Raw genomic sequence first — 17466 nt, forward strand, 5'->3', positions numbered from 1 at the left:
CTGCCTTGAATCTGTTGATGGTGTCATAGTTGTCTCAAAATGTCAATTTCTATCCACAAAACTTGCCAGAAGTCATCGTTTAAGAGGTTATTTATTATTATTATTTTATTTATTCAATAGGTGCAACATTTTCTAGGGGAAACACTGGATATTGACAACTGCAGAACAGAAAAACCCAACAAATGCAGTTTTGGAGATGCTCTAACCCAGTCGTATAGCCATCACAATTTGGCCCTTGTCAAACTTGCTCAAATCCATACGCTTACCTATTTTTCTAACACATCAACTTTGAGGACAAAATGTCCGCATTCAATTCTAAAAGCAGATATAACTCCAATTGTGGTGCATCCATCTTCCATCTGCTGTTCTTTGAAACCATGACAAGCTCTGTGGACCTGCTGTGGCCTACAGCACAGATACCACAGCACATTTCCACCATTGGTGGTTTACCATGGTAAAGCGCTTTATTTAGTTATAAATTTAGTTATTTAGTTATAAAAGTTTAGGACATGGTCATCAGCATCTATGCCTTTAGACATCACCCACAAGCAATGAAATACTTTTACTTCTTCATTTCAGATTTGTTTGTTTGTATGCACTTCATTGTTTTAATGACTGTAGATACTGAACTCAACTGTATCCATCAAGCCATAGTTGCTTGTGCTTTTATGATGCCATGATCACAACAAAATAATATTAGAACTATAAGATAAAGAGACAACAGAACAGGTGATGCTGAGCAATATGCATTAGTTAGAATTTCATACATAGTTATATGCAGAAAAGTTATTTTTTGACAACTTGTTTTATCATATTAAATGCAACGACAATCTAATGTATATGAGCACAAAAGATGACTTGTTTATTACATATTTTGAAAGTATGATTTAAGAAATAGTATTCAGGGGTGTATAAATAACTTCAGTCAGTGTCCAATCCTCATGTCTCATTATAAAATGACCAAACTTTATTTTACCCTGGAAAGCAAGAAAAAAGAGAACAGGATCGGCCTTAAGGTATTGCAATCTTATAGCAGACTAATGAAGAGATTCTGACCTCAACACTGCTGAGAATCCAGTTTTTGTGCAGATCGTTAGTTCTTGTGCAACCTTTAAATGAGAATATTATTAAAACATATTGTTAAATATAATAACAGTTATAATATAGAAACATATTTAATAATAGAAACATATTAAATATAGTAATACTTTATGTAAACTGATGGTATTTTAAGTTAACATGGAAGTCAAATCATAAGTAATATTCACCTTTCTGCAGTCGTGTTGCTCTCCAGCACACACAGACACTTGACACCAGTAACAGGAGCAGAAGAACAGAGACCACAGGCAGCCACGGGCTGATACTGATGATCACTGGATCATGACTGATATCTGCATCCTGCTGGTCCACATCATTATAGATTTCTAATTCAGTTTGATTCACAGGATGCAAAAAAAAAAATTGTCTCATTTTCAAAAGTCAAAAACTATTAAGATTTTAAAAAAAACAGAAGTTACAGAATAATATGAAGTTAAATCCTACCTTCATAGTCCAGTTTGTTGCAGTGAGATTGCTCAATCGTATAGTCCGTGCAGCAGTAGAGCATCAGATCAGTGTCAGTGATGTTCATCAGAAGCAGAGAGTGAGTGTTTGAGGATGAACTGAGAGCTTTTATCCGTCCTGCATAACTTGGGTGAATATTGGAGGGCTCTGGTTTAGATTTACCTCCATACAGAAATTCAAGCTTCAGAATTCTGACAAATGTTTGATTTCCGTTTGTGATGATCCATGTAATCTCTCGATCATCTTTAATGCTACAGGGGAGTGTTGTGTTTCCTCCTGGATGAACATTCACTGATGATCCTTCAGTGAGAATCATGAAGACACTGAAACCTAGAGATGAAACAAACTAATCTGGTTAGTATGGAAAATGTAAATTCATGGAAAACTTGAAAATATGTGTCTTGGTGATTATTGACATATCAAAATCAACTTACAAACGAAGAATGTCACAAGCATTTTCAAATCAAATGTACAGCATCAGTGGACTTGGAGTATTTGATCATTTCACATACTCACATGTAAATTGTGTCAGGATCATTTTCTCGCGTGCTCTCTTTATGTGGTTTGTGACAAATTTCAGTCTCTCTCTTTCAGATCATCAACTGCAAGAATGTGTCACATCCCTTGTTTGATCATACTTAGGAGGTGGTCTTTACTACGTACTTATCCAATTGATACAATATACGTACATGCTGATACATTGTAAATAAATATAAAGTTCTTACATTTAATTAACATTTAGTTAAACCGATAACTTTACCACTAACTGTAACACAAACCTTAAAGAGATACTTCACTGCTTTTTCATATTAAACTGTTATTCCCTTAACTAAAACGAGTTACATACCTCTCTCTCTCGCCTGAGTGCGTGCACTTAATCTCTCTGACGCGCGGTGACGATCTGATAGCATTTAGCTTGGCCCACCAGTTCATTCACTATGGTACCAAACAGAGATCAATTTAGAAGCGACCTAACACCTCCACGTCTTCTTGACAGAAATGAGAGAGGGAGGGGGAGATGTGAGGGAGGATTTTTTAGCCGGGACTTTTTACTGCGCCGAGTCGAAGTACTCTCAGAAGTGCTATTCCGCCATACATTATAGTTCTCCTTTTTAATCCGCTTAGAAAAGCGCCACATTTTATTTTGTGTCACTATACTTGATCGTTCAACTATTCGTGTAACTGTATTTAAACAGGGAAAACGTGGAGGTGTTTGGTTCTAAATTTCCTCGTCTTAGTTAAGGGAATTAACAGTTTAATATGTAAAAGCGTGGAAGTAACCCTTTAACTCCTAAACTTAACCAAACCCAAACTTACAAATCATTTTACTAAAAAAAAAAAAAAAATCATTTTACTGCCAGTGAGCTGGCAGATCCACAAATGGTTTTATTGAATTTACCCACAAACTTACACCAATATGCTGATGAGATAGAACAATTAAATCATCCACAAAAATAAACGTGCTTGCAAGATTTAGGCTATTGTCACGGCTGGTGACCCAGGAACAGGCTGAAGACTCTGAAGATCACAACATGCAGACAGGCAACAGAAACAACCTTACATAACTACAAATACTGCGTGAACAAGAGGAAAGTAAATAGCAGACAGAAACAAGATAATTAACTAGCTGAACATAACTAAACTAAGGGTAACCAGGAAACAGACAAGTGGTGTGAAACTAAGACAAAGAAACATGACAGAATCCGAACACAATGTGAAGACCAAACAAGCAGACACACATGTGACAGCTATGCAATTTATTCCTCTTTGTTGACTATTTAAGACAAACTAATAAGAGTCTTCTTAAACTTTTTCTTGAATATTTTCAAGGGAGAGTATCGACTGTGACGATGGAGACACAAAGGATCCTCATGAGGAGTTTGGCTGTTGTGGTTTTTGCATCTGTGGTCTGGACTATAACAGGTAAAGTGTTTATAATGATTTGCACAATATTCTGTCTGATGCAACGTTACAAAATATTAAGGTTTACTCTCCTTTCGTTTTGGTTTTTAGCAGATGCTGCAAAGTTTCCACGCTGCTGTACTGTCGTCTCCACAAAAGAGTTGACCGATCCCAACGGTTTCAGACTGAAAAGCACGATCTACCCTGTCTGAAGGCCGTCCAGAATTATAATTCCTCTCTAGAGAAGTCAAAAGTAAAAATTGCAGCCATGCTATTTGAAGCAAAATGTCCATGTCTAATGTTATTACTCCAATATATTACAGAACAAACTGACTTTGATTAGTGTCTGCTTCATTAGATGATCAGATGTTGCTGTTTTATGTCGGAATTTTTGCCAGATTATATTATAGGTGTAATAAATTACACAAGGAAAAGTCAAGGGTGACATGAATAAGGACAGAATTAGGAATTTAATTTAACATCACACGTGTTAGTGTTGGTATTACAAATTCCAGCATGGTAGTCTACGACATGCAGATGTTGCCTACTGTAATGCCAATAGAGGGGGACAGAGAACACAGAATAAGGTCACAGACAAGAATGTGAGGGGAAAAATCAGGCTTATTTTAAGCATCTTGATGTTCTCCATTGTTTTTCTTCCTTAGAATGAAAAATAAAGAATATGTTTCAATAACAGAACAAAGACTTATTATTTCCTCTGGTTTGAGGTATTCCTGTCTCAGGACTTATGCCATAGCATCTGCCTTGAAGAATAATAGGAAAAGGTGAATTACACAAAGTGGCCATAAGAGAGGAACTTTTAAGAGCAAATACTCATTAACACATGTAAATATTGTATTAACATGATGTGGTGTATATAGTGCAGGTGTGATATCACTTTGTAGGCCAAAACACGGAAACGAGTTAGCATTCGAGCACTTCCGGTTCCCTCCTCACAAAGTCAAAAAAATGTTCTTCAAATGGCTGAAAGGTCTATAGTGAACACAAGATCAACACACTTTCATGTTTTAACGCTAGTTAGTTTAGGCTACCTATTTTTTTTTTTTTTTTTAAATGTGTTAATTATCTCGATGGAAAAAATGTGTAAGTATCATAAACTTGTGTTGATCACAAAACTTTTTTTTTTGTTGCAATAATCCAAAATTTTCTTGAGGGAACCATTGTGATGCTAAAAAAAAAAATGACGTCATACCTGCATCATCTCTATTCTATAAATTTAGATCTTGTATAGTTTAAAATAGGAATTTTAAAATATATATCTGACAAAAATTAAAATTATCAGAATACATTAGTTAATTGAATGACACAGTAAATGCCCACACCATTGCTAGCCCTCAAGTGGCAAAAATTCAAAATTCATACATAGCAACCTTCTGATAAAGCAAGGGATATTGGTTTAAGGTCTATTGAATATGCTATGGTTCCATTTGCTGCTGTGATCCATCACTCACCCACCCAAACTTCTCAAGCAATGCCAAGAACAATGTGGTAGAAAAGAAAATCAAACTACACACCATTTTGTGTCATTATTCTGTGTGGTGACATAAAAAGTCTTATTTTATTGGCACTATAAGAACAATCACACAATCTAATCTAATATAACATATTTCTTGTTTGTCCACACCAAAGCTCCTAACTAGTGTTGTGTTGCCAGAGTTGAGCATTTAAGAAACATCAACAGTCCGTTTACTCTCTACCTCGTGGATATTTTAGACCTGTCCCTGGAGACAGAGCTGTTCTTTTTTCCTGGTCATGAAATTCATTATTCAAGGTGTATAAACCCTCCATCTGCTGCCTGTCTGGCTTAAACACTGCACTGTCCATCTGAGCCAGTGGAAATGTTTGACTCCATCACCTCACTGTAGCAGTGCCACACACATCACACACCTTCATAAATTCAACATCACCTGTTGTTGATCTGATATTTCTCCCTCCGAAGGCATCTAAAACAGGCTTTATCTTGATGCATATCCAAAAGCAACAGTATTCACATGGCAAATGTCCAGGTAGCATCGCCTTTAATATTCAAAAAGTACGGTATTACCATAAATTGTGATATAGGCAACCAAGTTCATAAAACACTACCTTGTTACATGTCCAAAACATAGCAACGGTTTGCATTTGTATTGTGTATATCAACCTAATACATATTTCATAATATACAGTATACAGTAGGCAGTAATTGTTATAATAATGCAAAGTATTGCCATGTTTTGGAACATGTACCAAGGTGATATTGTTTTTTGGACTTGGTAACATGTTAAAGAAATTGCATGGTGTAATGCCATTTTAATACCATGTTTTTTTTAATATAAATCAAGATACTGCCAAGGTTTTTTTTACATGTACCTAGCTAATACTACAACTTTTGGACATTTGCCATGGTACTTTGTAAAGTACCTTTGAGTACCATGTAAAAACTAGTATAGGATATTGTAATAATTGTGTACTATGGTATATCTTGGTACCATAGTATTACCATCTTATATCTTAAATGCACTTTAATGTAATGGTAAACAAAATCCATCTCCAATTAAATGTCTTATGTACATAGTTGGTGAAAATGTTTGATGTTGTTGGATTTGCCTTTTTTAGGGCATCAATATGAGCATATAAACTCCTGACACACCTGAGCACGTACGTCCACTCAGAAAAGCACCGTTTCTCAGTGAGAGATATCGACGAGGTCAGCCTGAGCTCCAGAGGAGAACAGGACGGCTCATTCTGACTGATGAACAGAAGGAACTCCTCGCTGTGCTCCTCGCTGTGCGGCGACATTGACAAGCAGGGAGCAAACGCAAAAGCACAGCTGTTCCTAATGGACAACATGTTTTCAAAGACTCCCAGACATTGTATGTGTGAACAGGGGTCAATGACTGCTCATAGGATCCCAAAAGACCATTTCTATTTATCTAAAGCTCAGGCCAACCAGTTACGGATACCAGTCAGCAATTTGGACGGCGTACATTTGAAATGCCTGTCTATTTCCGTCAGATGCAAGGGTTCTGGAAGCAGATTTGCATTTCCCAAGAGTCCAGTGTGTGGAGGTTTCCACTTGACTGGTTTTTGAGCACACTGTTCTAACTGTTGCCTCTCAGTGGTTACCATATCCACAGGCTGACAACTTAGCTCTTGTCACAGGATTGGATGCATGTCATTTCGGCCTTATACCCATGTCAAATGATTTAGCTGAGGTCAACAGCACTGATAAGTCAGGACGAATCATGATGGATCATTGCCAAAGTGAAGCATCTGTTGATTTTTTGGGTGAAGAGATAAGGCACAGGGGTTAATTAACAATTCAGAAGCATTTTAGGTTGTCTAATGTAGGCAAATAACTTTGACTTTGCTCATTTTCTTAAAGTTGTGACATGAATAGTAAGTTTACAAATTCCCTTGGTAAAAACATGGCTCTCAAATGACTTATTTTACACTTTATGATATAAATGAAAGTGAATATGACAGTATATAATTTGTACAGTGGGGCAAAAAAAGTATTTAGTCAGCCACCAATTGTGCAAGTTCTCCCACTTTAAAAGATGAGAGAGGCCTGTAATTTTCATCATAGGTACACAACTATGAGAAACAGAATGAGAAAAAAATCCGAAAATCACATTGTCTGATTTTTAAAGAATTTATTTATAAATTATGGTGGAAAATAAGTATTTTCTCACCTACAAAAGTTAATCTTAATATTTTGTAATGTACCTATTGTTGGCAATGACAGAGGTCAAAGGTTTTCTGCAAGTCTTCACAAGGTTTTTACACTGTTGCTGGTAGTTTGGTCGATTTCTCCATGCAGATCTCCTCTAGAGCGTGATGTTTTTGGGCTATCGCTGAGCAACACAGATTTTCAACTTTTGATTTTCTGTGGAAATTGAAATCTGGAGACTGGCTAGGCAACTCATAATTGTCATGCTGAAAGACCCAGCCACGTTTCATGTTCAATGCCCTTTTTAATGGAAGGAGGTTTTTACTCAAAATCTCACGACACATGATCCCATTTATTCTTTCCTTTAAACGGATCAGTCCTCCTGGTCCGTTTGCAGAAAAACAGCTCCAAAGCATGATGTTTACTTCCCCATGCTTCACAGTAGGTATGGTGTTATTTGGATACAACACAGCATTCTTTCTCCTTCAAACACGACAAGTTTTTACCAAAAATGTATGTTTTAGCTTCATCTGATCATATGAAATTCTCCCAATCCTCTTCTGGATCATCCAAATGCTCTCTAGCAAACTTCAGATGGGCCCGGACATGTACTGGCTTAAGCTGGGGGACACATCTGGCACTGCAGGATTTGAGTCCCTGGCAGCGTAGTGTGTTACTGATGGTAGCCTTTGTTACTTTGGTCCCAGCTCTCTGCAGGTCATTCACTAGGTCCCCCCGTGTGGTTCTGGGATTTTTGCTCACTGTTCGTGTGATCATTTTGACCCCATGGGGTGAGATCTTGTGTGGAGCCCCTGATCGAGGGAGATTATCAGTGGTCTTCTATGTCTTCTATTTTCTAATAATTGCTCCCAACTTGAATAATGTCTTTTATACTTACAAAAGTTAAAACAGGTGGATTAATACAAGTAACGAGTGGAGGACAGAGGAGTCTAGAGTCTAAAGGATGTGTAGGGGAGAAAGGGTAATTTTATAACACGGGTTAGGATGTAACACTAAGTTTGACAGGTCATATACACTTCTTTTTGAGCTCACAGGAGAAATTGCATATGACTGTGATCTGCCTCAATTGAACGCACAAGTTTATGCGCACCTTGATGAAAAATGTATGCACATCTTGATGCTTCCATCCAGTGTTTCACACAAATTCACACAAAAATCGGTGGATCTTGGAAATATAGCTAGTGACAAGAATACAGTACACTTACACTCATACAAACACGCAGCAGTAATTTTGCACTACATTTAATGTTCTAAAAAATAAAACAATATGTTTTTTGTCCATTTAAATTGTTTATGTTGTTCAAAATTATTTTGACGCAAACGATTCAATGATTTTTATGCAAAAATAGGATAGTGTGGGTGTTATTTCAGCCAATTATCTCTGTGTTAAATCGCTCCCCAGCTGTTAGCCTACAACTCACCGCAGTAGTTGGGTAGATTGTAACAACGGGACATTAACTCATAATCTGTGATTGTATAGTACATGTCCAAGTGAGTTATATTTGTAGCAGACAAACGTGGTTACAATTTATCAAAATGTGAGACATCTAACACAAACAACCACTTGAGTTACTGATGCTCAGACAAAAAGTGTTACAACCATCCCGGTTTCCCCTACATGAGAAATGCTAAGCATTCTAAAAAGCTACAATCTACGCATTTCTATGGAAGCTTGCTTCCGCCACAGAATAAAAAAGGTAACTGAGACTTTTTATCTCACAATAAAAAGTCTCAGTTCTTCTGACTTTTTTTTCTCGCAATTGTGAGTTTACTTGCTAGTTGAGTTTGAGTTAACTTTTTCTCCCAATTGCCTGATATAAACACTTTGTGAGTTATAAAGTCAGATTTGCGTGATATAGCTAAAGTCGCAAATATGAGATATAAAGTCAGAATTGAGTGATATAAAAAAGTCGCAATTGTGAGATATAAAGTAAGAATTACATGATATAGCAAAAGTCGCAAATTGTGAGTTTAAAGTCAGATTTGCGTGATATGGCGAAAGTTGCAGTTGTGAGTTATAAAGTCAGAATTGCGTGATATAGCGCGTAACATAGCGTTATAGAGAATTTGTCACATGCCAGATTCGTCACTCCTCTTCAAAGTCGGAATTGTGTGATATAGCAAAAGCTGCAATTGTGAGTTAAAAGTCAGAATTGCATGATATAGCACAATATAGCGCGTAATATAGTGATATAGAGAATTTGTCACATTCATCACTCCTCTTCAAAGTCAGAATTGCGTGATATAGCACAATATAGTGCATAATATAGCGATATAGAAAATTTGTCACATTCGTCACTCCTCTTTAAATTTGGAATTGCGTGATATAGCTAAAGTTGCTATTGTGAGTTATGAAGTCGGAATTGCAAGTTATAAAATCAGGATTGCGAGACATAAACTCGGAATACTCTTCTTCTTTTTTTTTTACTCTGAATTGGACCTTATATTGATCACAATTGCGAGATAAATTGTGAGATAAAAAGTCGAAATGTCTTTCTTTTAAATTGTTTTATTCCGTGGCGAAAATAAGTTTCCATACATTTCTGCCTCAGCATATGACCAAAATCCACATTAGATCACAATCGAGGGTTTTGACAAACACTCAATGGTGTTTTAGTGAGTTTTAAGTAAAAGCATGGTAATAATCAGACAAATTGTCATGTGTTGAATTGCTCGATGCTAATTGTTGCTATAAGTCACCGATTGTGTGTTGAATGTACAGTCGTAAAAAGAATAAGGTCATGAGAAAAAGTTTTGTTTTCTAGAAAATCATGCATGTATATCAAGAGCAATGCCACAATTTATATTTGACAATGACGTCGGCTCTTGGCACGGTGATGTCATGTTATAATGAGCTATTTTATGGATGGTAACTGTAATATTATTTATCAAATCTTGTCAGTAAAGTTACACTGTTTACTGCAAAAAGTAATAATAGGCCTTCAGTAACACATTACTAGTAACGCAATACTGCCCAACCCTGAAAATAACACTGGTTCGCTTGGACAAAAATCATTAGTTAATTGCAGGAAATTGTTTACAAACACTGCTAATGAGCATGAGGCAAGAGGACAGAAACTCTGCCGTGGCAGTGAGCCATCCTTTATTCTATAGACTGGGACACCACCATCATGTCCGTGAAAGCTGACCCAGTCTTCATCCGAACAACTGTTACACTGAAAGCTGCGAAACTCCATAATCAGGCTGTGTGAATTACCGTGAAATTTAATTTGTGACATTCTGACGTTCAATTGTTTTTACTGAGTTGATGGCACTAAACATATATGCTAAGAAAAAAACAGTGACTTATGTGAATTGTGCTAGGGTGTTGCATGAAGAAACAGTGTTTGTAAGAACAGTGTCTGAAAATGAGAGTTGTTATCCATTGTTAATTTTTTTCAGTCTCCAAGAAGGCCATGTTCACTCCTTTTTCAGAATACAGGAAGGCGATAAGACAACAGATGCAATAGAACAGGAAATGAGTCAAAACAACATCATCTGTGTGTGATATAATCTGTGTTGATGGCCGAGCTGATCTGTTGATCGGCAAGGGAGAAGTGTAATCGTGTTTCACTGCTCCTTTTTTAGCATCTCATTTATTGTACCATTCACAAACCGGGATCATAAAAACAACCTTATCTACCATATCTCCAAATTATTTTGGCATATTAAAGATATTTCAATTACCGCAGTGTGAATTGCTGGTTAGAATAAGTGGTGAAAATTAATTTCAAATTCAGCTAAATTAATAGTGATTCAAAATGACAGTTTAAAATGTCCACATTTAATAAAAAAGCTCTATACAGTTTACAAGAAACATTCAGCAAAAATGTAACAATTTTCCATTAAAACATTGCAGATGGTTAAATATAATAAAAGAGAAGAGCACAATGTTATTTACATCTGTCAAACATGCCAGATTGGTCACAGAGGCATACTGTCCTCCACAGTATTTCATTTAGATAAAACTCAATTCCTTTCTGCCAGGTTTAATCAAAGCTCCATCTTTTCTTCTCCCTCTGACAGTCTGATAATGATGCTGAATGCCCCTGCCCATGGCATCTGTGTCACTTTAGATGAGCGTAACCTCGCACGTGGTGTCCCGGGGACCGTTTGCTCTTCAGGCCCTGCTGTAAGAGATCCGATCTCCTCTTCAACCCGTCGTGCATTCTGCGGAGCGCACTTCAACAAATCTGTTTGCGACAGAACACAGCGCGCGCTGAAACGTCACTTTCATGCTCGCTGTGTTTTGTCAGTTTTCACTTGACCTAAATCTGCGTCCAACTGTCTACTGGATTAATTATCTGTTTTTCAGTTGAATGAAAAGAGCACAGGCAGCGGGATTCATTGCAGTGTACAACTCTCCAACCCTCCAGACAATGTGAAGCGCAGCAACACAAAGCAAAATAATCAGGAAAACCATCGACACCTTCCATTGAAATGACTGATCAGTGGCATGGAAAATAAAAGAGTTTGCGAAAGTAATAACAGCGAGTCGTGTTTGCTTTATCACTGGATCTTTTTGTAGGCCAGCTAAATATTTTCATTCATAAGACTTTCTGAATCTCCTCGCATAGTAACGAAGAAATATATTACATTCACATGCTAGAATATACATAGTAAAGCATAATCTTATATCTGACAGAGTTTCATACAGTGGCTTTTCTTCAGAAGGTAAAACAAGAGAAAATAGCCCCAGGGGTCGTATAATGACAAAAGGGCATTATGTAATCATGCGGACGGTTCAATATCAGAGCAAGAAGTGTTGCTTTTTCTTACAATCGCCACTTTCTGTTTGAGCGCATGACTGTCTTTTCAGTTTAGCTCAGTGTCCGTGCGTATTTGAAGACATATTCTTCTAAAATAAGTCCCAGGCTAATCTGGACGCCTCCAGCAGTAATGTCCTCTTTCTAAAAACCTCACATTTGAGTTTGGTATTGAGGTGACCCACTTCTTGAATTCATCCAAGACATGTTCTTGGGGTGGCGGCTTTGTTCATGGCACCGCGTCTCCATGAGTATCTAAGAAAACGGCTGTGGGTCTTAAGTAGCATTTACATAACACTATTATATAATCTGACCCTAATGCTATGAAAGTGTTTACAAAAAAGCCATAAATATTGTGATATGAGTTATAGTTTTTAATACCACCAATACTCTCACTCACAGAGGTTTGGTATAAATTTTGGCGGGCAAGCAAGATTTTGCATTGTACTGACAACACAGCGTCGTGTCTCATAGAGATGCTGAATCCTCATCGTGTCTCTTGCATGTCAATCTCATGCTTCAGAAAGCCTCGTCTTCTTCAGCATAAAGCTTTTGAAAAAAAGAGTTGTTGGCCAAGGGGCAGTGAAGTAAGAGCATGATTCATAAAGCGCCGCTTCTGTTCTTGGGATGTCTCACACCACGGTGGTCTCAGTCTGTAGGAAAGACTGGGCTCTGGAGTTCCGATGGAATTGGGCCATGTTTTCCGTGCCGTTCCTGGATATGGATGAACTGTGCAGACGGTAGTCGCGACCGATGTAACGCTTTAAACGCAAACTCCGCCACTTTCTCTTGAGTTCGCTCTGGACCTGCAGAGCAGTCAAATATAAAATCCGTTAGCATTAGCACAGCGTGGTAAGTCAACATGAAATCCAAATTGAACCCATTTATGTACTCAATTCACATTCCTTAACTTGAGTGCTTGGAAACAAGCAAGCTGACATTCAGTACAATCTATATGTTTTATTTAGAATACATACAAATGTAATTTACGTCTTTTAGTTTGTAAAGTGATTTAAAGCACCGGTTCGAAAGAGTGCGGATGTGCTTACGTGCTCTAGTACGTAAGAACGAGCCTATGACTGAATAATCATAATTTATAGCAAAAAATCTTAACACTAAAACAAATTCACTACAAGAAGTTATTACTTCACCACTTGCATGACATCATTAACCAACGTGGTTGAACGACAATTTGCGACAGTATGGTTTCGGGAAACAGTTGTGACTAGCTAATTTATGTCTTCAACAATGCGTCATACTACGGTAGTTAAGCAGCGAGTTATGTGGTTTTACAGGAAGCACATCCCAGTGCAGTTATTTCTAAATAAAATATTTGTCTTCGTAATTCTTCATCACAATGTAATTACTTGCTGAGCCTTTTAAAAAACTGTTCTTATTTTTTTTTAAACTGTTAAAAAACCCTCTTATTTTTTAAACCCTAACTTCTAACCACATAATTTAGATAACTTTCAATCAATTCCAGTTGGATAATATAGGGTCCATCTTGATTTTTTTCAATGATTATCCTCTTAATCTCAGGCATTTATTACATTATTATATAATTGGCCAGGTTTTACAGATGAGGCTTAAGCTAGTCCCAGACTTAAATACGTGTGAGCTGTTTTAACTGAAATCGCCGTTATTTTGTCTCAAAATCCATACCAGTAATGTTTTTTTCTAAGGCACATTTATAAAAGCTACTTAAATGTCCTAATTGAACTAATCCTGGCTTTGTCTGTGAAACCAAGTTTAAGAATTGGAAATGTTTCTTGTTGAGGAGGGAATACTGCTCTGTTCCAAAACAGTGAGCTGCCTGGGGAGGAAGTAGCATCTTAAGGCAACACAAGCATGGAAATGAAGGGCATAGCGACTTAATTATATTGCCTTATAAGATACCTTGTCCTTCATAATCCTAGAATGCATTGCTACACTGTAAAAATATTTAAAAATAAGTTACCTGGTTGCCTTAAAATTTTAAGTTTATTGTAAAACATTTTTTTTATTAATTATATTGGGTGATTGTGTGTGTTTTATTTGTGATGATCCAGTAAACTTGTAGTGAACTTGTAGTGAAATGCAGTAAATTTGGCTATTTTCGTGATTTATCACATTTTTATGTGGTTCAGATACAATAATATTTTGGGTTTCTATTTATTAAACCAATTTCCTTCATAGTATCAAGTTTTATTTCAATAAACTCACATTTTTAAGGCAACCAGGTTACTTACTTTTTTAAGTTAAACCAACAATATTTTTTTACAGTATACAAGCTCAGTGAAAATGGCAAAAAACGGTATCCAAGGCGAGATAAATGTTGCTCATAAATAAAGAATATGTCATTTGGTATTGAAAAGCATTGCTAAAAAAATTCATTGTAAGGAAAAATGTATTTAACCCATTAATGTGTGTGTGCTGTGCATTTTAATGCTTATTTCAATTTATTGCATATTGTAGCAACATGCAAGTGTTCCAAGTCGCTCACTTTGTGAGATGTGACAATAAGATTGACAAGATTGCACACTTACCTCACTATTCAAAAAACAATACAAAATTGCAACCACCAAGCCCTATGAAAGAAACATAGAGAAATGATGTGGTACAAAATTCTGTTTAAAAGTTTGTGGTTGGTAAGATATATATTTTGAAAGAAGACCAGTTTTCTGATTAATTATATTATATAACTTATTCCTGTGATGTCAAAGCTTAATTTCTAGTCTCAAGAAACATTTCTTATTATTATTAATATAAAGTTCAAAAGAATAGCATGTATTTGAAACAGAAATAGATTAGGGTCCAATGCTCACTATTAACAAACTATTAACTATGACTTTTGCCTAAAACTCATAATTACTTCTTATTAATAGTTAGTAAGGTAGTTGTTAGGTTTAGGTATTGGGAAGGGTAAAGGGTTAGTTCACCCAAAAATTATGTCCTTAATTACTTACCCTAATGTTGTTCGACACCTGTAAGACCTCCGTTCATCTTCAGAACACAAAAGAAGATATTTTTGTTGAAATCCGATGGCTCAGAAAGGCCTTCATTGACACCAATGTCGCCAATGTCATGTGATTTCAGCAGTTTGGCAGTTTGACACGCGATCCGAATCATGAATCAATACGTTTATGATTCATATCTTTGTTTTGAAATCGGCCCATCACTATTTAAGTCATTATTTCGTTTTTTTGCGCACAAAAACTATTCTCGTCGCTTCATTTTTTGGGTGAACTAACCCTTTAAGGATGTCATATATGGCCATGCAGAATAAGGCATTAATATGTGCTTTATAAGTAATAATAAACTGCCAATATCCTACTAATATGCATGCTATAAGCAACTAGTTTATAGCGAGAATTGGACCCTAAACCAAAGTGTTACCGAAATCTTTTGTAAAATTATAAGTGTCTTCACTGTCTTTTGATCAATTGAATGTGAACACTCAGGCATATTCCTCACCTGAAAGGATCCCAGGCCAAGGTCAAAGAATATTTTGTAGTTTTCCATCTCTCCATTTTCTTCTATGAAGTAAACGAAAACAACATAGTTGACACCAAAGAGAGGGATCAAGAGAAGCGTGGACTTGGCCAACCTCCTGAAAACAGAAAAAAAACAGTTACAGGATTTGGAGTGATAAGGTGTGACCCCTACTGTTATGATAGCATGGCAATTTTTGTCAAATGGACAGTTATTTCCAAGCACACAATGGAGAGCTCCTAACTGAAATCCCAACTTCAGGAAAATAAAAAGGGAAAAGCTCATCCGGGAGAGCCTCTTGTGCATTAGCAACAGAGCACTCAAACGCGGAACGTGCCACTCTCAGCAGAACAAAACTCAGATCTCTACAAATTGTGACATAAATATTTCACCCCCATTTCAATGCAGACACATTTAGCTCTCCACAATAGATAGTGGAAGACTTGGATAAAAATGGAAAGCAGCCATCCATTTTTCAGAGATTCATGCTAGAATGCAACTCCTGGTAAATTTAAATGGGAGATCTCAGCTATGACCTGAATAGCACATAAGAGGATTCAACCATGGTGGCTGTTGCCATGTTTGCAGAATAGAAAATTAGTTGGCATCCATTTGCAATACCTGTACTGAGACTGATCGTTTCCACCAACATCCGGACACCTCAGTTTTTGGACAAGGATTCGAATGATGCTGATGAACAGAATAAAGTTTAACTGTAGAACACAGAAAGGAAGAGAAAAAGATTTTATATCATTCCTCTTTTATACAATGACATTATCCAGACTAAACATTACCACTGAATCCTGTTCTCTGGATCTGACACAAGAAGTTCTCAAAACATGCTGTAAGATTTGAACCAGATTACAGGATTATTGCACACACTGTAACACGTGAAAATGTGCAGTCGCTACCTTAAAGGAGCAATTCACCTGAAAATGAAAATTCTGCCACCATTTATAAACCCTCAAGTTATTCTAAACCTTCTTCTGTGTAAAAAAAAAAGCCTTCAGTGTTGACCCCACTGACTTTCAATGTATGGACAAAATTATCTTATATCTTATTCACAGAAGTCATACAAGTTTGGACGACGGGCGAGAAAATTATAACAGAATTATTATTTTGGCTGATCTACCCTTTTAGGGGTTGATCCTACAAAAAAAAATATCATGAGTTTGATTCTCAGAAAACATTCAGATGAATAAAATGTATGCCTTGAAAGGACCAAAACATTTTAGGATCTGGTCTGCCAAATGCTGAACTTCAAATCAAATCCATCAGACAGATGGTAAAAACCAAAGAGGGCACCTGCTTCTGTTCCTCATAATTAATCCCACCATAAAAACCCAAAACAAAACAAACAGAACGTCTTGGACAAATGTTCATCGACCAGTGGCATTCTGGGTAGCAATGGAACCATGGATTACCAGAATCGAGTGTTTGCCAGAAAAACATATGACGATTTCTATTATTATTTCATTCCTATGTTCAAGGGCTGAGGAGCATTTTGACCTGGATGCATTTTGGCAAAGCTATCAAATACGGCCATCATGCTGTCCAAACACATTTGATCTTTTGCAGGTGAGGTTTTACAAAATGGAAATGGCACAGCAGACACAAGAGATAGTCCTGGCACGTGTGCTGAGAGAGGCACTTGTGACAGCGTGTTTGCTCACTCTTCCTGACATGCCTGCGATCACGTCTCATCCAGGACATGGAAACAGTCCGTGAGACTCAGCATATCCCTGTGCCTGCTTTGCTGGCAGAATCCCTCTCTGCCTGACATAATGCATACAGTATGAGGCTGGTCTCAGTGTGTTTATAAGTACTGGTGTGAGGTTATACTCACAATGACAGATGCCATGATTGGCCAGTTGATCACCCGCCAGGGAATCGGAGCGTCATTTCTTTCCCAGCATCTATTAAGAGGAGACATCAAAGAATTACAAGTGCTTTCGTAACAGCAGTAGCAAATGGGAATGCGTTTCATCTTCTCTTGTCACATTTGAATCTCTTAATTTTAAATATCTGCTATTAAGAGTCTCATGTGAATTCTGTCACCGTCTGATTATG

The 17466-nt window shown here is 36.9% G+C and overlaps 2 protein-coding genes across 4 annotated transcripts in view; both read right to left on the reverse strand.

Moving 5' to 3' along the window:
• Positions 1-670: 670 nt before the first annotated feature.
• LOC137064075 (uncharacterized) lies at positions 671-2380 on the reverse strand. 3 transcript variants are annotated; one of them, XM_067435411.1, is made up of 4 exons: positions 1543-2380; positions 1269-1424; positions 1057-1109; positions 671-977 (listed from the first exon to the last, which is right to left on the reverse strand). In XM_067435411.1, exons 1-4 carry the CDS (start codon positions 1877-1879, stop codon positions 888-890), a joined length of 636 nt encoding a protein of 211 aa, XP_067291512.1. In that variant the 5' UTR covers positions 1880-2380; the 3' UTR covers positions 671-887. The 3 variants fall into 3 exon arrangements, 1 of the variants encoding a protein (XP_067291512.1); XR_010901484.1 differs by having other exon boundaries at positions 671-1109; positions 1269-1398; XR_010901485.1 differs by having other exon boundaries at positions 671-1109; positions 1269-1401.
• An 8244-nt stretch (positions 2381-10624) lies between these two features.
• Positions 10625-17466, reverse strand: part of vipr2 (vasoactive intestinal peptide receptor 2) — a 36808-nt gene continuing 29966 nt past the window's right edge. Inside the window, exons 9-13 of the mRNA XM_067435104.1 lie at positions 17243-17312; positions 16018-16109; positions 15379-15514; positions 14451-14492; positions 10625-12731 (exon numbers count right to left, since the gene is read on the reverse strand). Coding sequence (XP_067291205.1) covers positions 12558-12731; positions 14451-14492; positions 15379-15514; positions 16018-16109; positions 17243-17312 — 514 coding nt within the window. The 3' untranslated portion in view covers positions 10625-12557. The remainder of the gene's footprint in view (positions 12732-14450; positions 14493-15378; positions 15515-16017; positions 16110-17242; positions 17313-17466) is intronic.

This window comes from Pseudorasbora parva, chromosome 24 (genome assembly GCF_024679245.1).
Source record: "Pseudorasbora parva isolate DD20220531a chromosome 24, ASM2467924v1, whole genome shotgun sequence".
Classification (NCBI taxonomy): domain Eukaryota; kingdom Metazoa; phylum Chordata; class Actinopteri; order Cypriniformes; family Gobionidae; genus Pseudorasbora; species Pseudorasbora parva.

Bases quoted from the DNA above. Each gene is read 5' to 3' on its own strand.
- LOC137064075 (XM_067435411.1), bottom strand. From the start codon at position 1,879: ATGATTCTCACTGAAGGATCATCAGTGAATGTTCATCCAGGAGGAAAC. The intron at 1,425-1,542 runs GTAGGATTTAAC...AAACTGAATTAG, and splicing joins CAACAAACTGGACTATGAAG to AAATCTATAATGATGTGGAC. The intron at 978-1,056 runs GTCAGAATCTCT...CTTGCTTTCCAG, and splicing joins GGATTCTCAGCAGTGTTGAG to GGTAAAATAAAGTTTGGTCA.